General features: G+C 36.3%; 1 protein-coding gene across 1 annotated transcript in view; it reads left to right on the plus strand.

Moving 5' to 3' along the window:
* THBS2 (thrombospondin 2) overlaps positions 1-22,783 on the plus strand; it is a 49,407-nt gene extending 26,624 nt beyond the window's left edge. The window contains exons 11-22 of the mRNA XM_087718139.1: positions 708-835; positions 964-1,116; positions 2,611-2,829; positions 3,735-3,842; positions 4,653-4,812; positions 7,480-7,598; positions 10,181-10,415; positions 13,667-13,894; positions 14,258-14,529; positions 16,259-16,356; positions 17,710-17,849; positions 20,115-22,783. Coding sequence (XP_087574265.1) covers positions 708-835; positions 964-1,116; positions 2,611-2,829; positions 3,735-3,842; positions 4,653-4,812; positions 7,480-7,598; positions 10,181-10,415; positions 13,667-13,894; positions 14,258-14,529; positions 16,259-16,356; positions 17,710-17,849; positions 20,115-20,122 — 1,868 coding nt within the window. The 3' untranslated portion in view covers positions 20,123-22,783. The remainder of the gene's footprint in view (positions 1-707; positions 836-963; positions 1,117-2,610; positions 2,830-3,734; positions 3,843-4,652; positions 4,813-7,479; positions 7,599-10,180; positions 10,416-13,666; positions 13,895-14,257; positions 14,530-16,258; positions 16,357-17,709; positions 17,850-20,114) is intronic.
* The last annotated feature ends 1,425 nt before the right edge of the window (positions 22,784-24,208 follow it).

Raw genomic sequence — 24,208 nt, forward strand, 5'->3', positions numbered from 1 at the left:
GGCTGAAGTTTGGCATATTTGTAGACCACAGCAAGTACATAATATCAATTTTTAAATGACTGAACAATTTGTTTTTAAATAAACAATCAAATCTTGAGATTTATAATGACATTGATTCATTTGAACTTAGTAGGTATTTTGATTTTCTTTTTAAGGCAACCTACTATTTGTAATTATGAAACCTAAAGGGAAATAAAAGAAAAGGCCAAACTGTTATTTTTCTCCCAATTTTTTTTCTGCTTCATCCAGGCAAATTTAGAATAGAATCTAATCTAATTCAATTTCCAGATTCAAAATATTTGAGCTTGTAGCAGCTGTTCTGACTTTAGTGGAAGTGTTCCATGACTATCTTGACCACCCCAGAAATGTTCTAAGCTTGAATCAGCCTATTTTCCAGCTTTAAAACATCTGTTTTGACTTCAATAATGTTTGGAATATAGTTATTAATGTCCACATACTTCTCACAAGGTCAGATCAACCTTTTTGTTGAACTCAAAACATTTAAAATGTAAAACTTTTTTCACATACCAGTAGGAATCAATGCTGCGGCTAATATAGAACGCAAAAGAGATTTAGAGGCTATTCTGAGGCTTTGAGGTTACCTCAGATATTGCAGAGAGGAGGGGAAGCTACTTCTTCAGAAGCATTATTTTTGAATTCCCTTTTACTTCTGTCATAGCAATGCTTTTTATTGTTTTTTTTGACAGATGGCTGTTTATCCAATCCTTGCTTTCCTGGAGCAGAATGCAACAGCTATCCAGATGGCTCATGGTCCTGCGGTGCATGTCCGGCTGGTTATCTGGGAAATGGAACATTCTGTGAGGACCTTGATGAGGTACATGAGTTTCAGTGTGTGTGTGAATTACTTGGATTCCACCTAGGAAACACAGATTTTCATTATTGTTATTTGTCTGTTCAAAAAAACTTACCACTTCTTTTTGCACTTTTCTCCCCCTGGGGCAGTGTGCTGTAGTGCCAGATGTTTGCTTTAAGTTCAATCAGAACCATCGATGTGTAAACACCAATCCAGGATTCCACTGCTTACCGTGCCCTCCCCGCTACAGAGGAACTCAACCCTACGGGGTGGGCCTAGAGGCTGCCAGAACAGAAAAACAAGTAAGTGTTAGAAGATAGGGAACAGGTATTCATTCTAGAAGTCTTCTTGTTCTAGAAAAGAATTAAAAGAATGGCTGACAAATCTGTTCTTAAAAATCTCCAGTGGTGGAGAGTGGAGCACTTCTGGAGGCAAGCTCTCCCACAGGTTAATTGACAAGCATCACCTTTTCCATTCTTTCTTCTTAATTTTAGTTTGGCTTTCTCTTTGATAAGCTTCCATTTGTTACTTCTCCTGTCCTCTAGAGAATAAGTCAACCTTCTCTTCTTTGTGACAGCCTTCCCAAGACCCAATATGTTGGAAGGCTCCTATCATGTCACACACACACACAGTCCCTCTCTTTGTTCAATTAAATTTACCCAGTTCCCACAAGCATTCATATAGAAAGGATGGATTAAAATATTGGCTCTTAGAAGTAGATTAAAGCAATGTTTCTCTACCTTAGCCACTTTTTAAAGAATTCTGAGAGTTGAAGCCATTACAACTTAAATTTGCTAAAGTTGAGAAATACTGAATTAAAGAAAATAGTTTCCATTCGGCCGAGTTTGGTTCCTGGTGCCTGCACAAACATATCCAAAAGTAGCAATATGCCAAATTGACTAAAGAAAAAAGTAAAAGCTCTGGTTTCTCGCCATTAGAGTATACATTATATATTTTTGTCAATAATTATCCTGTCTTCTAAGGCCCATTTTGTGAAGCTGTTTGACATAGCCAGATACTTTTCTGAAAGATCTCTCCATTTTCTAAAAAGCCAGACTTTTTAAAGATTTTTGTTACCTTGGATTTTATTCAGTCATTTTCCATTTTCTGACTTATATAGTTTATGGAGTCTAAATGTAAAAGTAAAATTAAAAGTATGATATCAAAGTTATATTGAAAGCCAATAACAAAGTAGAAACAGCAGCTGTGACTCATTCAAAGGAAATTGCTGTCTATTAGCTGTGTCTATGGGATCTTTAAAAAGGAATTTATTTGTTCGTTGCCTGCTAAAAAAAAGTGAATGTCACCATCAGTTCTGGTGACTTCATGGACATGCCTAAGCAACGCTTTTGGCAATGGCTTGGAAAGAGCTTGCCATTCCCCCTTCCAGAATTTCTTTCTTTTTCTTTATCTTCCTGAAATTACAAAGGAAATAGATAGGGCTGAATGTTCTTGCCTCACAGTAAATTTTATATTGTTTAATTACATCCAGAAGTCTGCAGATGTGAGAGATAATCTTGTGAAAGAATGTCATTCGACTTAAGGCTATGCTTTACTTAAAGAAAGGCTTATTCTTAATTGCTACATTGACAGCAGCACTTAGCTTACTAACTCCACAATCAAATGTTGCTTGGGTCTTTCCCAAGTTTTTAATGAAAGATGATTATATCTGGATCCAGCTACAAAACATGTGCTCAGGGCTCAACAACTGGTGGGAAATTAAAGCGTCTGTTTCTTTGCTGTTCTGTTAATCAGGAGCTTTGGGTGACCTATTTGCATAATGATATGCTTTTCAGGTATGTGAGCCCTCCAACCCTTGCAAAGATAAGACACACAGCTGCCACAGTTCAGCTGAGTGCATCTACCTGGGACATTTCACCGACCCTGTGTACAAGTGTGAATGTAGGACAGGCTATGCTGGTGATGGATTCATCTGTGGGGAGGACTCTGACTTGGATGGATGGCCCAACAGTAACCTGGTCTGTGCTGCCAATGCTACTTATCACTGCATGAAGGTAAAACATATGAAGTAGAGAGGTTCTCAATGTCTAAGCTGAAAATGGGATGTTATATTTTTAACTGGTCTTCCAGACACCTGGCTTTATCACGGTGACTTTATCAAGCTTTATTAAAGCTTCAGTTATCATTTCACTCCAGTTCTGAATTTGGAATTATTACTCTTTTACTATTTGTTAGGCCACCATGGATAGAAAGTACATAAATGATATATTTCTCTAATGTGTATGGAGACTCTCAGTCATTCAGGTCATGGTTGTCCCAAAGGTGCTTTTTCAGGAGGTAACTGGACTGTCTTGTTTTTTCTTTGAAGATGTTTTACTTCTCATCCAAGAAGCTTCTTTGATTGAATGGTGGGGAATGGAAGGATTTATATTCCTTGCAGACAGCTGGTCATTTGTATCCTCTTAGAGAGCTGTTAAAACATTTGGAGATTTATCAGTGTCACATAGTGCAGTTGGGTGTGGAGCCTTCTTGGCTGCAGGTTGGGGGAGCAGTTCTTTTCATTAGCATAGTTTAGCTAATTAGGATAGTCTATTTGGAAGACATAAATGTAATGTCTAAATTATTTAAGAAGATATCCTTCCGAACAGCTCAGTCCATAACTAGATTTAACCAAAATTTAAATGGCTTCCCTTTGACAATCTAGCAGAAACATCAGGTGGTAGACGTCATTTGATATGACAATTTAGCAATATTATTTAACGCAACCATGGCTGTTTTTTCTTAGTGCTTGAAAGTTTACAAAAAGACTAAATACTTATATCTCTTTAACTGTTATAACTTTAGAAATGTGTTCAGAACTTCTGGTTGAACATCCAAGTCTTTTATTGTCCACAGTGTGGGATTATTATCTGTCTCTGAAATTAAAATATGTTCTAATCCAAGATCTTTGTTTATACAGGATAATTGTCCTTTCCTGCCAAATTCTGGACAAGAAGATTTTGACAAGGATGGAAAAGGTGATGCTTGTGATGAAGATGATGACAATGATGGTGTAGAGGATGATAAAGTAAGCTACATTAAACTTCATTTTTCTTTCAGGAAAAATAAATGTGGAAACTATCAATACATGTTTAGTTTCTCTGAGTTTTCTATGATGTTTTTTTCTTTATTGATATTAATGAATTTACATATTCCATATGTAATACAATTGTCCTAATTCATAATCAATTTCTGCCATTTTTTGATTATTTCATGCATATTACATCTGGGACTATTAAAATAATTTATTTATTTATTTGTTAAATTTATATGACACCTATCTCACTATCAAAGTGATTCTTGGTGGACAATGACAGTTGGCTAATGTCACCTAGGACAATTTAATAGGTTTATTTCTATAAGAAGTATAATAGATACAGTTCTTGTCATAAATATAGCATAGAATGAAATCTCTTGCAAATTAATCATTCATTAATTTCATATACACCAAACTGACATAGGCCTAGGAATGTTTTCTAATTATTATAAGTGGAAAATCCTTAAAGGCTAGGTATAAAAGTTGTATTACATGTCAACCAACAGGTATATGCAAAAAAATTGTCAGATCTTTCAAGAAAGGCTATTTCATGGATGGGAAGGGAGCAGGGACATTTAGAGAAGTCCTGTATCTCTTTTAATTACAAAAGTAAATAAAGTAGCTGTTTGTAATTTCATGGAGGATGGTGCCATCTAAAAAAGAGTTTTCACAATTTTTTTTTTAAACCATTGGAGTGTAATATGTTAGGGCATATTATTTGGTTCAGAGAAAAATGAAATATTTCTTCCAAACTTGATCTGAACTCCCATGCTTATTCTATAATCTTGCTTCTTCTTTTAGGACAATTGCCCACTTCTGTTTAATCCCCGGCAATCTGATTATGATAAGGATGAAGTTGGTGATCGTTGTGATAACTGTCCATATGTGCACAATCCTGCTCAGATTGACACCGATCATAATGGAGAGGGAGATGCGTGTGCAGTAGATATTGATGGAGATGGTATGCTCCTATTTACTCTCTTCCATTTTCTTTCTAGAAAGTAGTCTAGATTAACTCGCATTCCATATAAAGATATATTTCTGGAAACATCTGTAATTCAAGTACTTATACCCCTCCATTTCTGATTGTAGAGTCAATGTGCAATGAATGGCTGCAATCCAGAAATGAATTATATTCACATTTATTTTATTCACTGTTCACATGCTAACATCCTTCTATCTTTGGTTTTTGCCCATCCTTTTTCTAACTGAAAGGACAAATATTGCCAGCAACAATAAATGCTTTGGCTGGAACTAACCAAAATCATGATAAATTCATATTGGTTTTATCAATGGGGGGGTGAAGGGCTGTATATCTATGGAAGGCTATATTTTCGATCAACGTTTCCATGAATCGATGAGGTAAGATCTTTTGGCAATATCCCCAGAAACAATGGGTAATGGTGATATTTATTGGACCAATAATTATATAATACTTGATGACACTTCATCAGGTTTTCCAAGATACTCTGAAATAATATAGGCTAAATAGGTCAGTTAAGCAACTCCTTGTGGACAAAAGCTATGTACAAAAGTATATTTTCTAATACTATCACACTCACTTGATATCTAAACTTAATAAGAAAAGAAAGTATAATTACTATTTTTTAAGTTATTTCATATGTTTTTGTAGGTCATCCAATAATATTCTGTGGCAGTTCACAAGAAATTAAAGAAATTAAAATATTTATGCAGAATACACTTGCATGAAAAGCCATATTTGATGTGCCAGTCAAATAAATGTCTTCAGCTGAAGTGCTTGCCAAAATGCCTGGAGAAAAGAAAGGAAATTATTTTAAATCTTAGAATAATAAGGATCATAAATTACATGTTTGGCTGAAAGGGAGAGAAAAATCAATGGTGATATTTAACATTATTAAACTGGCAAATATAACCTGAACAGTAGCCCAGCCTTGAAAAATCTACCAACCCAAATAGCTTTGATAGTTTTTCAATGCCTTCGGGTTTATGCATTTTGGCCTGACTCGCAGCCTGAAATATTAATGTCCTAAGGATGTTGTTGTAGCATTTCTTGGCAGCTGAATCTCAGTTTTCAGTTTGGGCAAGATTAGGGAGCAGAGGAGATAACCTGTTAAGCCTTGGATTTGATTCAGTGAACGTGTCTTATATGCATATTGGATATGTATATCAGCAGAAATTTGAAAGCTTCCCATAGCTTAATGTTTACCTTAATGATTGGGCTTATTTCTTGGTTGATGTTCTGGCAGAGTTGCAAGAAAAAACAAACAGAAATTGAAATATAATTGAAGTATACAGGAAAAACCTATCAACTCTCATTATTTTTCTGGAAGTATATCTCATAATTCCCTTTTCAAGGAATACTTTAACATTCAAGAATGGGCATATCTGATTCGTAGTAAATCAGGAAGGATTTCAGACTCAATAGTTTTACAATGAGTCTTTTATAAATTATCTGCTGAAATAAAATATGTTTCTGGTAAAAATAGAACAGTGTATATAAAAGGATTTATCTTCAGGTTCATATTCTGGTTCAGATTCCTGAGTTTACAAATGATGGTTGTCACAAAAAAGCCACCCCAAAACCCTAATGTAGGTCATGCAAATCTGTTTTACATCTTGTTTTCATCAAAAACTGGCCCGGTAGGAATTTGGGAAGATACCTGATGATTTGCTACCACTGAGTTTTGATCCCTCATGAAAACATAGAGAGTCTTTTCAAAATTGGTACCTTGAATTGATCAATGCCATTGGCACAAAATTATTTGGCTCTGTTCTTAAGTAGTATAACATGCAAATATTATGTGTAGGAGAAATAGAACATTTTAGGACTAACCCAAAAGATGACTCAGTGATGTGATATCTTGAAGATATTTGATCAGCTTGGAACCAGAAAAGACAATCCTATAGGTGATATGTATAATGTAATGTTTTGTTTTGAAAAAGGGATGTAATTTAGGGAAAGCATGACAAAGCAAACACATCTTCTTTGCCAGACAAAGGAGACTGCAATAGATATTTAACTGTTTGGTTCAGAATCTGAATTGACCTGTGGATTTCAATGTTACAAGACAGATGATGGCTACTAGAGTTTAAAACTGGAGGTATATGAAGATGCTATTGACTAAAATGACAAAAACTGATTTTTCATTCTTGCAACTCAATGTCCCAGTGCATATTTCACCACTCCCATAGACATCTGGATGGGGTAGATGTCTCTAAGTTTGGAAGGTTCACTGTTACATCTGGGCTAGTCACAACACGCCTTCAAATACCAGTTGTAACAGAAAACCAGTTCAAGAGGGTGGACCTGCATCTTCATCTTGCAGGCTACTATGAAGAACAAATTGACACCTAAGATAAGACCTGGCCTGAACCATTTAATCTAGTCATATTTATTTATGCAGCACCAAGATCTGTTCAATATATTCTGCATGCCTTGAGTCCAGAGTGACCCATGGGCTATGAAACATATGGGAGAATCTCAGGCTAATCACTCTCCTTTGACCATCCTTCATTCAGACTTAGGGTAAAGGGTAAAATGGGGTAAAAAAAATCCTCCATTCCTGTACTAACTCTTGAAAAAAGTGTTGTTTTGACTGGAATCAGAACATCTGGCTTCATTTGTATTGCTTTTTCATCCTGGCAGATGTTTTCAATGATCGTGATAACTGCCCATATGTCTATAACACAGACCAGAGAGATACAGATAGAGATGGTGTTGGTGATCATTGTGATAATTGTCCCCTGGTACACAATCCAGATCAGGTAAAATGATGTACTTCTTCAATATAGAAAGGGAAGATGTGACCGTGATTTTAGGAATTTGAATTATACTTTCTTTTTCATTGTTTTGGCATTTTTTCCTAAATCCAAATTTGCAAGTTGCTGACAAAAGCATGGTAATATTGCTGGTTGTTTTAGAGTTGCTTGTATTCCCCCATTTCCCTTTTTCAACATACTGGAGAAAATTCTGTCAGGAAATAGGAAAAATAATCAACTGAAGGGAATTAATAAATTTTGTTGGTAATAAAAAAAAACCACACAACCATCTTCATACTAGAGATTAATTTCTATGGCAATAAAGGTATGATCATAAATTCAAGTTTGTTTATATATCTATATGATGATGTTATCCATTTAGTTGTGTCGAAATCTTGGTGATTCTATGGGCCAGATCTCTCCACATCTTCTGATCTTGCACTAATATATCTATACAGTATATCTATTTACCTCTATCTCTCAATCTCTATATTGATTTCTATCTGTATTTCCATATCCCTACATGTATGTATGTATCTCTCTATCTCTATTTCTAGATCAATAGACAGATCTAGATCGATAGATCTAGATAAATAGATAGTATGTTTGTGTATACACAGGCACACACAGACATATGTATATACATACACACCAGTGGTGGGATTCAGCCAGTTCACACCACTTCGAAAGAACTGGTTGTTAACTTTCTGAACAGTTTGGTAAACTGGTTGTTGGAAGAAACTATTAGGGCAGAGAACCAGTTGTAAAATTATTTGAATCCCACCACTGATACACACACACATATATACCACACACACACATACATACTTACACACACACACACACACACACACACATATACGTGTACATGCCTTCTTTCTGCTATTGTGAACCCCGAAGCAACATATGAGACATCCAGACAATCCTAAGCATTAAACAGATCCTGTTCTGTTTATGTACCCCTAAAGTTTCTCCTGCCATCTGCTGTTTTTATCTCACTACAGAAACTCGTGGGGAAAGCTCGTGATACTGTCTAATTTGCATGATGGCAACTGTTCCTTTTAGGGGCAGAAGAGAAGCTTGTTCACAAGGAACATAAAATGTCTGTGGCAAATAAAAAGGTGGCAAATTTAAACGATGTTCAGGCAATTTGCTCAAGCATTTGGCTGTGCAGTGTTCCTTTGAGCAACTTCTTAACAAAACCTGGGTTAATACAAGGAAGACTGGGGAGACTATGACATTTCTATGAGTAGTAGTGAAATGAATTGCATGTGGAGGGAGCTGGAGAGTTTCTCCATATGTGAGTATGTGCTTTTTTTTAAAAAAATGTCTCACCAGGAATTTTAAAATTGGTAACACGGGTGCCAGAGCACAATGGTCTTTATCACCTTGTCTCAATGGTGCTTTGTTCTACTTATTCATGATTTTATTTGGAAAGGAAAATTGCTCATTTTATATAGAATTAAAACTTCTTTTCAATCACAGGCCACAGGTCTATATTAAAAGCAAATATAATCATCAACAAGTGGTATGTTGGAGATGAGCTAAATGGCTGCATTATTAAAGAGCAGCTTTCAAGTTTTCAAAGATCCGACTCAGAATATCTACCTTTGATTTCAGCATATGAGCTGGAATTTCTAATTGTATAAAGTTATTGCCCGAGGCTTCCTGTATTTTTCCTTTCAAGGGAACATTATTCAGAGCAATATCCTTTCATATCTTAAGAACATTGCCCAGACAAGAGAGATTGTTCACAGGAGCATGCATGCAACACAGTTTCTCTCATTTGTAAGATCTTGCAAAGGGAATGAAGCCCAGATCCAGAATGGTTGAAGGCAAAGTCTTTTCCAGTTTCACTGACATGCTTTTTCAGCTCCTGGTGCTCTTAGTAGATACTTTGGGGAAATGTCAAATGATTACCTAATCATAGCAGATGTAAGAAAGGTTCATTGCTAGCAAAATTAGGACCGGGTGACAATTACAGGTAAATATTTAGTTGAGCTTGACTCCTAATGGTGTCAAGGAGATGTGGTGGTACAATGTTTAGAATGCAGTATTGCAGGCTAAACTCTGCATTTCCACTGCCAGGAGTTCAATCCTGACCGGCTCAAGGTTGACTCAGCCTTCCATCTTTCGAAGGTCAGTAAAATGAGGACCTAGATGGCTGGAGCAATGTGCTGATTCTGTAAACCCCTCAGACAGGATGGTGAAGTACCATGAAGCAGCAAATAAGTTTAAGTGCTATTGCTAATGGTTATATACGCATCCATGTTATTTCTCAGCAAAGAACCTTATGGTTCTGCAAATTCTGCAGGGGTCAAGAATTTTAATGAGGAAGGTTCATATCAATCTATCCCGCATTAGGTAAATGAAAAGCTACTTCAAATTGTTACATTCTGCCTCATGATCTGGTGGTATCTCATGTATTCCGAATTAGAATGTATACATGATATGTCTGTCTGTCTGTCTGTCTGTATGCCTTGCCATAAATAGATGTTTTTAAGGAGGCTATTAGCTCTCTGATGCCATGGATTTTGTTTTGTTTTTATTTTTTATTGCAAACACTTCTTATCCATTTTTCTCCTTAGACTGATGTGGACAATGATTTGGTTGGTGACCAGTGTGACAACAATGAAGACATCGATGATGATGGCCATCAGAATAATAAAGACAACTGCCCTTACATTTCCAATGCTAACCAGGCTGATCATGACAAGGATGGCAAAGGGGATGCCTGCGATCCTGACGATGATAATGATGGTATCCCAGATGACAGAGACAATTGTCGACTTACCTTCAACCCTGACCAGAAGGATTCTGATGGTAAGATTATTGCAACAAAACCTATTTAAAAAAACAAACCACACATCAGGGTTCCAAATAGCATCCAAAAATAAATCAGAGATCAGAGATCCACAAGAAAATATGACTACAGGCCTGACACCACAAACCAATGTGCATATATATACACCAGGGGTGTCAAACTCAATTTGATTGAGGGTCACATCAGGGTTGTGTTTGACCTCAGGGGGGCTGGAGTGAACGTGGACAACTCAACGTCACTTGTGTCAGGGCAGCCTGAGCACTCTGCCAGCTGCAACGGCTTCCTGCAACTCTTTGCCAGTGAAAATGGAGCTCGTGAAGGTTGCACGTGGCCCTTCTGAGCTCCATTTTTGCTGGCAGAGGCACCATGAGCCAGTGCTTTGTTGTTTCCAGGGCAGCCTTGTGGGCCAGATCTAAGCACCCCGCAGGCCAGATCTAGCCCACGGGCCTTGAGCTTGACACCCCTCACATATATAATAGTCACTTCTAGTATCTTAAACATAGAGTCTCTGTTTTGGGTGTCTGAATAATACTAGACACTGGCTTTCTTTAATCTAGTGATCTCCAAATGGGTTGTGCTATAATTCCCAGATTCCCCTAGTCAGGAAGGGAAACTCTACAAATGTTGAGTTGTTATATTTGAAATGAATCTGTTTAGTATTTTTGCAACTGACCTGCTTGGAGAATTCATGTGGGGTCTCCTTCTAAAGATGTCCTGAAGCTTAAAACATTAACACTGGTACATTTACTTAGTGGCAATAAAAAATAATGTTGCAATTATTGCTTTATTGTTGCTAGATTATAATTGTATTCTATTGGGGTTGTGGATATAGGGAATCTTATACGTATGTTGCTTATCCTGAGGGGAAAAAAGAAAGAAAATCAGAATTTGCCACCTGAAAAGAACTGAATCTTGAGACAAAGTCTGCACTAAAGAAAAGCAACTAAGAATCATACTTCACTTTCGAAGGATAATTCTGACTGTGGCAATCTTTGTATAAAGGTTTTAATTCATATGAAGCCAGTTCCCAAACTGGACTAAGGCAGAAAGAAACAATACATTTTTTAATGTTTACCTTGCCAACTCAAATTTACCAGCCATTGAAGCTGAGGTAAAATTTGTACTCCGTAATACTAGTCTGATATCTTAATCCAGGGATCTCCAAACCTGGCCACTTTAAGATTTGTGGACTTCAGCTCCATTCTGGAAGTTGATATGCACACAGATCTTCAAGTTGCCAAGTTTGGAGACCCCCATCCTAATCATTACGTAGAAGTCGCTATAGTACCCAGAAATCCAGGTTTCATCTATCATTCAAACTGGTAGGTGGTCAACTGTTCTATGACCAAGGATCGCCTGCAGAGTAAGCTGAATCATTAATACTTGATTGCCAAGGCCCCTACTGTTAGAACTGTTTGTTCTGTCACCCGAGGAACTGTTGTTCAACTAGCAGGCCTAGTTGAAAAACAGGATAAGATGCATTTGTAAATTTCTGAAGGATTAGTAGTCTTGTCAGCAGCAATCAGTGCTGCAAAAAATTTAGGCAACATATGAACCAAATAATTAAAACCTCACTTGGACAAAGAAGTCATTTCTTTGAAGTTACCAGAGAGAATAAAACTGGAGACATAGACTTACCCCCTTAAGTGTTAAGATAAACAGGTTTACAGCTGGTCAGTATTTGGAATTCAACATGGACAGCAGCCTGCGAGGCCATTTTCTCATAAAATGAACTATGAAAAACTTGATTCCTGCTATCTATCTATATATATCTTTAAAAAAAACTTTTTTGATATTCCATGGCCAAGTTCCTGCTGATAAATATTTATGTATATTCCTAAAAATGTGTGATAATTAGTTCAGAAATAGCTAGAGAGAGGGGGAGAGGTAGAGAGGTAGAGAGGGAGAGAGGGAAATGGGTTCCTACTGGTTCGGCCCGGTTTGGCAGAGTAGGTAGTAACTCAGCCTGCCACACCCCTGAACCAGTTCTCTCGGCGGCACCATAGGTGCTACCATCTTGTTTTTTGGTTCTGTATATGCGCAGAAGCATTTTTTTTAGTATTGTGCATGCAGCATACAGCATGTCCCTGAGCGAACTGGCAAGAGCAGCACCCAGAACCCACCCTTGCAGGGAGGACTAGCTCCCATGATTGCAACAAACACGTTTAATCTATTGAAGATACTTGGTGAAACATCAGAAGTCAGAGAGTTAAGGAATCTTTATATAAATCTAACATGGTTAGCACAGCTTTGGAACAAAAAGTTAAACTACCTATAGGTGTGCATTCATAATAATAGATTTGTGGAATGGATGAACAACTTATCAGTTGTTTTTCAGTGCAGGAACTCAGAAGTCTTGTTGATATTTTTTTGTTTTGGATTTTGGCATTTATTTTAATGCTTATTGTTTTTTAACCTCAAAAACTAACTCAAACCATTACAAGTTTTCCATTATGAGACTGAGCTTTTCAACTATTTACCATAATGCCATTAGTCAATCTTTGTGTATACATGATTTGGGAGGATGGTGGTGGACTCTATTCTCTTGAGTGAGTTTATCCTTGAATGCCCCATTCATCAACCACAATTTCAATATAGTCATAATCCAAAGCTTTAAGGAATGTCCATTTCACTTTTAGCTTATCACTGCTATTTTTATGAAATAAACAAGTTTCCCACATAAAGAAAGAGTGGCCAAAGCTATTTTTATATGATTTACTTTACTGCCTTCTTCCCTCATTTAATACAGATGGGACAAAAAATGCATCGCCACAGTCTTAAGTAATCATAGCAAAACATTGCTGAATGCATTTGATGACACAGAGAAAAAATTAAAATAAAATCTCAAAGCACTTTTTAAATATCAAGTTCTGTTGTACTGAGGATTTCTTAGGGTACAAATGATTCATCCCCCACCCCCAACCAGCTCATATTATAGTTTATATGTGTTTGTGGTATTGCAATTATTCTCAGATCTTAAACATGGGCTTCTTACATCTCTAAATCAGTGTCCTAATATTGTGGGCCACTGCACTCCAATCTTTCACTTATTAGAGTGTAAATATGATTTTGATATTATTTTAACAGTAATTGTTAAACATTCACTAATAATTGTTTTTATTTTTTTAGGAGTAGTACAGCTGTTGAATTTGTTGCACTGTATTATTCAGTACTAATCAGCATTTCTAACTTCACACATAGAAAACAAAAGCTGTTGTTATGTGATCTTTTAAAAATTTGTACAATTCAGGTGATGGCCGAGGCGACATCTGCAAAGATGATTTTGACAATGATAGTGTCCCAGATATTTTTGATGCGTGTCCTGAAAATGATGCCATTAGTGAAACAGATTTCAGAAAGTTTCAAATGGTACCCCTGGATCCTAAAGGAACAGCTCAGATTGATCCAAATTGGGTAATTCGCCATCAGGGCAAGGAATTGGTTCAGACCGCTAATTCAGATCCTGGCATAGCTGTTGGTGAGTATCAGAATACTTTCTGAGTGAACTATATTCAGAATATATTGATCGCAACTGTTATTTATTCATAAGGTTTTCCAAGTATCCTGTGATATTTTTAGATTTTGTTTCTCATTGCTATATCAAGAAGAAGCGCTTTTGAGATTCCCCTGGATTATTTCATCAGAATTGGAAACTATTGATTACATAATCAAAATTCAGAATCCCAATAGGCCAACATAATTTATGACATATTTCTCTGAAGTAATGTCATTTATTATTAGAGCAAATATACATTGCAAACTCTGTGAACTAGGAAATAAAATTTTACATTCAATTTAATAATGTGTTATTAATGTGAATTTCTTTTCCATCCTGCTTCAGGCTATGATGAATTCAGTTCTGTTGACTTCAGTGGCACATTCTATGTCAACACAGACCGAGATGATGATTATGCTGGATTTGTCTTTGGTTACCAGTCTAGCAGTCGCTTCTATGTCCTGATGTGGAAGCAAGTCACTCAGACATACTGGGAAAATAAGCCAACCAGAGCTTATGGATACTCAGGGGTGTCCCTTAAGGTGGTGAATTCCACAACTGGTACTGGTGAACATTTGAGAAATGCTCTTTGGCACACAGGAAATACACCTGGACAGGTAACTAGTTGAAAAGTCCCCTTGCCAATATGTTGTCAGCCCAAAGTTATCATGGATTTATGGTATCTTGTACTTCCCCTGCCCCCATTTAATTTCAACGGAACCCTCCCATGTTCAAATCCTATGATTAGTGCACAAATGTTAAGAATGAGTTACAGATTCTGGTATGTATTGAACTTTTCTTTCCCTTCTACAGCAGCTGTTATTGACCATATTATTTTAACCTTGTTTATTATCATTCTAACCTGTCTCATGTCTATTTTAATTATAAGTGGCCTCAGGGTTTAAAACTCACACTGAAAAGTCAGGGTAGCACACATGTCAAGACTAACTCTTCATGTAAGGTTTAAGCAATAAAGTGCTAAAAATGCTGTGAATAGGGTTCAGGCTGAATTATAATTTATTGCTCATTTTTCATTATTAAGGACTCCAGAGGTTAGATCTGGGCAGATTGGTGGCATTTTAGGGAGGGGAGTTAAGAAAGCGTTGAAGTGAGCTTTATTTGCTTTGAGCAGCTGTTTTGCTAACAGCATGTAAAGAAATCCTTGCTATCAGTCGGAATAGTGTGACTTCTCTGCTGAACAGAAGTGGAGTGTTACATCTCCATTTCACTTTCTGAGGGATGCTTCGCTTAAAGCTGTGGCAATTCAGTATTGAAGATATGCATTGTCCAACCAAGTTGTATTTGTTTGCTAGACCCAAACTAGGCCCAGTTTTAGTTTTTATATCAATTAGAATTACACAGTACTCAGTCCCTGCATACAGCTGGTTACTCCTCTCGTATCAGTGAATCACAGCCAATTGCGCTACATCAGGGGTGTCAAACTCAAGGCCGGGGGCCAAATCTGGCCCATAGGGGGCTTAGATCTGATCTGCAGGCCACCCTGGAAACAGCCCATTTTTGCTGGCAGAGTTCTCGGGCCTCCACAGGCACCCCTTACATGAGTGACATATAGCTGGCCATCTCCACCCCATCTCCTGAGGTAAAAAACAATGCTGATGTGGCCCTCAATGAAATCCAGTTTGACACCCCTGCTCTACATAGAACTAAGTTCTTTAGAATATATATGCTATGCTAGTCTCCTCCTATAGCTCCTCCTATCAGCTCCTCCTCTCATCCTTTCTCTATCAGAGCAACACCTGGCTAAGTTATAATAGTATCAGAAAGGTGAAAAACTCCAAGAGACATAGAATAGGTCTATAGAATTACAAAATCAGAAAGGATCATTGAGGCCATCAAATGCAACTTCCAACTGAGGTCAGGAATTCAAATTAAAGCATCCCTAGCTAATGGTTGTCTACCTTTCACTTAAATACATATAGTGTAGGGAAGTCCCTCATCTTCCTGCAGGACTGGTTCTATTACCAAACTATCTTATTGTGAAAGTTTTTTTATTTTCTAACATTCAGTTGGAATCTGTTTCCCATCATTTATATGAATCATTTTATATCCTGCGCTCTGGGATGAAAGAGGAGGGGACTTTCTACATGAAACTCTTTCATGTATTTAAGTGTGGTGGTATGAGTTGTAATGTGTTATTCATGAGTAGAGAATAATGAGTGGATAAAAGCCAACTTCATTTATGCATGGGCAGTTCTTTATTGGATGTAACCCATCTTAATCAAAGTTTAGATACCATAAGATGTCGTCAATTAACAATAGCATGCATGATACATGCAAAGCTTTTTTCTCCAAATGTATGCTTTATGTGTTTTATCTTTTTTACAGGTGCAAACCTTGTGGCATGATCCCAAAAATATTGGCTGGAAAGATTACACTGCCTACAGGTGGCATTTGATCCACAGACCTAAGACAGGATTAATAAAGTATGACATTTTCTTCTGATGTATTCTATTGCTTTTCCATCTGAACATAAAAAGCATTTTATAATCCTTTGTAAGCAAATGCCAAAGTTATCACTTCATTTGGGGCAGGCTATTTCTTTTTATAGTTGAAGCCTTTGGGGGATTTTGAATTCCTGTTTTCTCACTTTTCCATCTCACCAGATACGTTCAATTTATTCTGAATGGCATATATAAACAAAGGAAAACATTATCACAATGTTGAAAAGAAATAACTTTCCTCCAACTCTTAGAAAGTTATGGTTTTACCATAAAATAATCTTGTTCTAGGTAGAAGGTAAGAAGGAAAAAAATGATAAAAGTAAAAAAAAAGGATTGAAAGAAAAGATGGTTCCACTTTTCTTAAAATTAAAATGAATATAGGGTAACTAAGGAAACCTTAGATAGCTTTTTAAAGTAATCAAATCCTCTGGAGAACATTTATTCAGAAAAAATATTTTAATAAAATATAAATATAAAAACGTTCTATTTATTATTATTACTACTAATTCCCTTGGGAATTGTTACTGCATTTCCCCATCTGTTCCCCATGTCCCCACTATTCAATTTCTCACACATTTATGCCACGGGAATTATTGTCCCATGTATTTGTTTAAGTTATGTGTAAATTCCTTTGGTCTTCAGATATGTAAAGAATTCAATCTTTGCAAATCATGACATGAATTTACCTCCTGTGTAAATTAGTGTTTCTCTATGCCTTCTGGGCTTTGTGTTTTTTCACCCCCAAATTTTGCAAATCTTGTTCCCACTGAAAAGCAAAAAGTATTCAAAATCTATTATAATGTGTATTATACTATACTGCACACACACTGTATAGAGTCTGATGTGTGATTATGTAGTGTACATTCATTACATCTGCCAGAAAGAAACAAAAAAGACATTTGTCATCCTTACATTGTATTAAAATCAATTCATTGGATAACTATTAATACAGTGTGTCTAATGCTTGCCACAAGAATTTTTTCTTATAAAAGAATACTAACAATATCTTTGCATAATTTAACTGATATCATAATTAAAGCAAGGAAGAAATAAATGTTTAAATAAACAAATAAGTAAAATTGCTAGATAACAATGGTGTGCAAAGCATTTTGATTTCAAAATATTTCATGCTCAAATTATTGTCTTCTATGTTCAACACCCTTTTTCTGAAAAAGTTGGATTTCCAACTCTGACCATACTAGAAGTCTTCCAAGTTTGAAATGGGCCTGTTTTAAATGGGATGTTTTCAATTCAAAACATTTTGCATTTCTAAAAAGATGAATTATCATCTCAAATATTGCATCTCACTTAGACCATGTTTTTTTCTCCTTACAGGGTTGTAGTCTATGAAGGAAAACAGATAATGGCAGATTCTGGACCGATCTATGATACAACTTATGCTGGTGGACGATTAGGTCTTTTTGTCTTTTCACAAGAGATGGTATACTTCTCTGACCTCAAATATGAATGTAAAGGTAAATTGAAATTTAAGATTATTACTGCAATCGTAATTATATGTTTCCAAACATTTTGGTTTCCTTAGACAATTTCTGGAAAGAAAACAGCTTGGAGAGGGGATATGAAGGAAGAATGTTGAATTGTCTGCTTCTGATATACATCCTCATTATTTGGTTTCTAAATGTATATTTAGAGAGTCCCCACCATGTTCAGTAACACAGTTGATGTGAATTCCTTAGTGCTAGATTTGTCAAGACTCTTTTGCAGTGACACGTTTGCCTAATTTGTGGTCAACAATGATTATTCATTTCTGGATCACCTTTCCAACTGAGGATAAATTCTGATTTTGATTCTAATTCTTATTGGCTGCTAGTAATGCAGGAGGAGAGGATGCTTTTTTGCTGTTCAAAGCCTTCTAAGAACTTAATAGGCTACATGGGATAAATACGTAGGACTGGTTTATTTATGTAGGCATCAATTAATTAATTAATTGGTATTATATACTATTCCAGTCAAACTTATTTAATGGCTTAGAATTCTCCAGTGCAATAATCAGTATGACATTATACTAAATAATTATTTAAAAAATGGGTATAATTGGCATCACCACCACCCCTCTCCTTCATGGGATCAGTTCCTCAAAACTTTCCATTAACTCCATTTTAAGTGAAGAGTCAGGTTTTCTGGAAAACTAGTAGAGGCCACCACAAAGAAGTTGACAGCCACAACAACATAGGAGTTGACAGCCACAACAAGCTCTTTTTCTAGATCGCACTGTATAAGCAGAATTCACTAAATTATGTCTTAGAGGTCTTGGAGTTACCTATTTACCTAAACAAAAAAGATGGCCAGCACTTTCAGTTACACCTGAAAACCAACGGGCAACTAGTGATTTTCCCATAGGAGAGGTATATCATGGGCAAACTGCTCTGAGTCTGTTATTATTTGGGCTGCTGCACTCTGGATGACCTGCAGTTTTGAAATGGACTTCAAAGATCAGTCCAAGGTAGAACAAACTGGTGTAATCCAAATAAGATGTGACAAGGCCATCACACCTATGGATCCAGGATTTGGCTGCAACTGACATAAAGATGTGCAAAGGCTGTCCTGTTAATGCTTCCTTCTAACAGGAGGACCAAGTGTCCAAAAGAACCTCCCAATTGTAGACTTATTCAGTAACACAACCCCATCCAAGTCAAAAGATGAAATTCTATTGGAATCTGTCAGCTTCCAATCAGTCACTCTGCCTTGCTTGGATTGAATTTAAGCTTGTCTTTCCCCACCCAAACTCTTACAATATCCAGGCGCAGAGTCAGATCCTCAACTCCACCTTAGAGTGAAGATATATAATTGAATGATACCTCACCTAGAAAGGACAATTTAGAGAGGAAAGAAAATAAAGTATATACTGGGTACATTGTGAGGCCTGGAAAAGACATATTCTAATGGTTGAATAACATAAATATATACATTTAGGCTCAGATTTCATGTAATAACTGGCAGATGTAGTTATGTATTATAACATGTATTCCCATATACTAAATGCGATTAGGTCAGATGTATGTATCAGGCTATGGATAGAGCAGGAAAATTATCCCTAGTGCAAATAACGCTTGGCTGTTTTTCAGAGGACATCAAGATGTGTGATTCATTATTGTGCAGATGTTGATTAAAGTCAAATGTGTTTCTAAATCAGTTGCAGAAATAGGTTTCAAAAAGTATAAACAGCAAGAGTGATAGTTTTGACGACCATGCTGCCTAAAAATTATGAAAATTGCATTCCAACAAATCTGGAAGATATTAGGTCATATAGACTGATATAGAGTAATAGATTTGGAAAACCTTATTTAAGCAGCCTTGGACAAGATTAATTTATATTGTTGAAAGGAAAAACCTATGTTAAGTGCCTTGGACAAAGTCAGGATGCAGATGTGATAAATATTAATCTGTTGACATACTTGAGATATAATTGTTTTTACTCTTCACATTTTATTGTATTCTGATTATTTGTCCTCCAAGTCTCCTTTGGAAGATGTTGAGGCAAAAAAAAGCTTGCAAAATGTTTCGTATTTCTGAACTACTGTGTTTAAAATGTGTGTCCCAAATTTTATCTTCTTTAGGATAGTCTCAATGAAATTAAGCCCTCAATTATTTATGTAGAACTTTAGGTCAATTGAAATAAATGAGATTCCTATCTGTTAATTTAGCTTTAACCCATAGTTTATCTGTACTATAGTCCAAATGTGGCCACTGTACTAACCAATTGCTTCTTTCTGATGCAGATGCCTGAATTATTGCAGCTCTGTAAAAAGCAATGTACTGTAGATGCCGTTCAACCTAGACACCTCTATACATCCTAGTACTTCAAATCCCTTTTTCCCCCCTATGTTTCCTTGACCTTATACAACCCTGTTACCAGGAGGGATCTCTCCAACACTACACCTAAGTGCCTCCAAGGAGTTTGGATTAAATGTGACCATTGAACTCATTGCTGATGCAGAAAAAGATTGACATGTGGATTGAAAACATGGCATAAATATTTGTTAATTTGTTTTAGTTTTTTTTAATGACGTTTACATATAAAATGTAAAAGTGTAATTATATTATGTATTATATAGATATAAATATGGCAGAAATAAGGTTTGGGGAGCAGACAATATAGCAAGCAGAAGGAAATGGCTAGATATAAGATCACCTCTTAAACCCTTGTAACTTGTTCAGATGAGAGATAGGCTTTGCTTTCCCAAAGTCCAAAAGATATACTGTAGCAGAAGGACAATCTTTACCAAATTTGCTCAGAGAGAAGCTATGGGAATTTAAGTCAAGAAAAGAAGATGGTACATCTAACAGATGAAGATGTTATTCAATTATTAATAATTTCCTATCATCTTTTTAGATCAGCAATCTTCTTGGAGTTTTGCATTAAAGCAAGTCCTCTTTTATAATCAATATTTAATATTTAAGCTGGTTTCCATGAAAGAAGCTATAGTTCACATAATGTCTTGGTTTATGTTATACCAAAACAAATTCATAAGAATGTTGGTTATTTCAGAATTTTTACCACAGTTCTCATGAGTTGCAGTTGAGACAGCCCAGTATTTTAGGAGGCAAACAGGATCACATTAATATTCCAACTAGGCTTTAAATGGTAAGTATGCCTTTGCAAGAATTGCATGCAGTGACATCATGCAGGCATTGCCATCGTACCTATATTTATGTGAAGGAAAGCAATTTTTGAAGGCCAACTGCTTGTGTGCATGAAGCTCCTGTGAAAATAGTTTGTGGCCACATCTCACAAACCACTTTCCCATCTCTTCTACATGCTTGCACTTTGATTTCAAAATGCTGATAAGATAGAAATGCAGCCATTATCAAGATCTAGTAACTTAGTTCCAGTTATGAGGATACTGATGTTATTTATTATTGTGGTGTACAGCTACATTCTCCAATAACTTATTTCAAAACTCACCGGAAAGTCCATTAACAATGAAAGATCTCAAAGAAGATGGCTAATGAATGCCTTTGATGATATAATGGGAAAATATGGATGTACTTGCTCATATGTACAATTTTTAATTGCTCTGAACTGTCAAACAATTAAATAACCATTGAGACCTTGAAAATGGAACCTTGATATTTGCCATTGCCCTCAATGCTTGTAATTTTTATTGTATGTGTGCTGTATATAGATCATTTCAAGAAAACTGTACTAAAGGCCCATCGGCCCCTTTAGTCTAACCAGATACAAGTTATTCAGCTATAGACTTAGTATTCTTATATTTCTCATTTTTTGTTGTTTTAAAACTGAACAAGCTTTCTCTGGAAGATATACTTAATTGGTATGGTTTGATTCATGGATGAGGTTTACATATAGAAAAACATAAGGACTTCTGTCTCAATCCAAAATGTCATCATGGTATACCAAAAATGTGTTGGTAGACATGTGAATGTGCTGAGTTTAGAGGATTGCATGTTTAGCTGGCAGATGCCATCTCCAGGAACAAACTTCTGCTAACTGAGAATTAAAACGTTTAACATTCTTGTTCATTTCTGCACACCAAACCCTACAAGATCAGGTTTAACCAACCCTGCTAGATCAGGCTTGGGAATTACTCAGAGTTTGATATTCATTCAAAGGCATACTAAGAGAAGTGCTTCAAACAAAGAACAGTAAGATTCAGATCATCCACAAATTTGCCTGCAGCCAAGAATGGTCACAGCAAATTTGTAGATGCAAATCTGACATTTTCCTATCAAAATGTGTAAAGCAGCCACTGGGGGATGGAAGGGTATGTGTCTCTGTTGCTGCCCTATCTCAATGGCTGTTCAAGAATCATCTCTTGAATTGCTTGAAGAGTGTGATAGAGTAAGCCACATTCCATTCCTCTGCTTTGACTACAGTTTTCAATGGATTTTGACTTTATATATGCCTTATCAAGAATCTGGGGTTTCTGGTTTTATTGCACATTCTTTGTTTTGACATATTAATAGACATTTAAATGTTGTTTTTAATGAGGTTTGTTGAGGGTGTCTTTTGCAAATCATATTTTTAATGCATTGAAAGTATTGCTGTTAAGTCCCAGAGAAGAATTATTGAGGGAAACTTTGTTAATGTAATAATGTTTTTGTATCTTTTAAATAAAAAAAGGCATCAGTGCTGGGACTAAGATGTTAATATTTTGATTGTATCATAACTGCCTATGCTATGTAAATTATTTATGATGGTCTGTCTTTTCCTTTTGTCTGGTGTGCTTGTATCTGAGGAAGGGAGTTTGTGTGTGTATGTGTGTGTCTATGTGCATGAGGGGATCAATAAGACTTACATTTTATTTTGCTGAAAACTGTAAATAACTATTTATTGTTTGCTCAGACATAATCTCACCATTTAATGTCCCTCATTTATTCATTTTTATACATTTAACAGCAGACAATAAACTATACAAAGGCTTCATTGAAAGTGTTCTCTTTACTTTTGCATAGTTTAATCTGAAGTCATAAAAATGACAACGGTCCCAAACGGCCCCTCTTGTGGAATGTGGAATTCACATTTTGTTGAAAACTGAATGTTTGGTACCATTTGTATTGCTAGCAGTGGAATGGGACCTTGCATATTTTATTTAAGCTAGATGGGTAGCTCATATAGCAAGGTCATCTCTTGTAATTTCTACTCATTTTGATGAGACTTGGGGTAGAGATTATCATAGTGGGCTGCCTCTACTTTTTGTGTTCCTTTAAACAAGGCTTAGAATAGATTTGTTTCTTGTCAAGACTAATAGAAAGTATTGGGTTTCTTTACAGATTTTAGGGCAGCATTCATGAATAGTTGCATAGACCAGGGGTCTCCAGCCTGGGCAACTTTAAGACTTATGAACTTCAACTCCCAGAATTCCTCAGCCACTTTTCCTTAAAGTTGCTAAGGTTGGAGACCCCTGGCATAGACCACATGTCCCTTATCACATAACCAGTAATCAACATACAGATAAAGGAGACCCAAAACAATAGTCAGGAACAATCTAAGAGAAAATAATACAGCCAACTAAACTAAGTAGGCCATTCAGAAACAGGTATCCAAAGTGACATTCCCATGTATTTTTTCAGGAAACAAAGATAGGACAGGTTCCAAAAGTCAGAACTCCCCTTTACATACTGATGTGCTACAAATCCATTGGCAATGTCCATTTTGCTGTCTGAATTCATGGACATTTAACTCTAACCCTAAGTGGGTTGGCTATCCAGTGGGATTTTTCCATGTAATTTCACAGGAAACAAAGATTGGACCGGCTCTGAAAGTCAGGATCCTCCTAAGCATATTAATGCACCAAGAGTCTGTTGGAGATATCCATTTTACTTTCTGAATTCATGGAGACATAACCCTAACCCTAAGTGGGTCCCCCCTCATGGGGTTTTCCAATGCATTTTACTAGGAAATGTAGATAGAGCAGGATTCAAAAGTCAGGATCCTCCTAAGCAGACCAATGCACTATGAATCTATAGTCAACCTCCATTTTCCTCTATGACTTCTTGGACATCTAACCTTAACCCTATGTGACTTTGCCCCCAGTTGGAAATTTCTCATGTATTTTAACAGGAAGCAAAGATAAAGATAGAGCAGTGTACAAATGGAATGCTTTCTCAAGCATACCGATGCAATACAAATCCATAGGTGACTTCCATTTTGTTCTCAGAATTCATGGAAACCTACCCTTAACTCTTAACTGGTTTTGCTGCCCAATAGGATTATCCCATATATTTTAAAAGTATAGATGAGCTGCAAAAGTGAGAACCCTGCTAAGCATACCTTGGTAATTTCCATTTTGCCCTCTGAATTCATGGAGACCTAACCCCAACCCCAATAGGACTTTACCATGCATTTTAA

The sequence above is a fragment of the Thamnophis sirtalis genome, unplaced genomic scaffold, assembly GCF_051295495.1.
Source record: "Thamnophis sirtalis isolate CommonGarterSnake01/CBP01778 unplaced genomic scaffold, rThaSir2_p1.2 scaffold_6, whole genome shotgun sequence".
Lineage (NCBI taxonomy): Eukaryota > Metazoa > Chordata > Lepidosauria > Squamata > Natricidae > Thamnophis > Thamnophis sirtalis.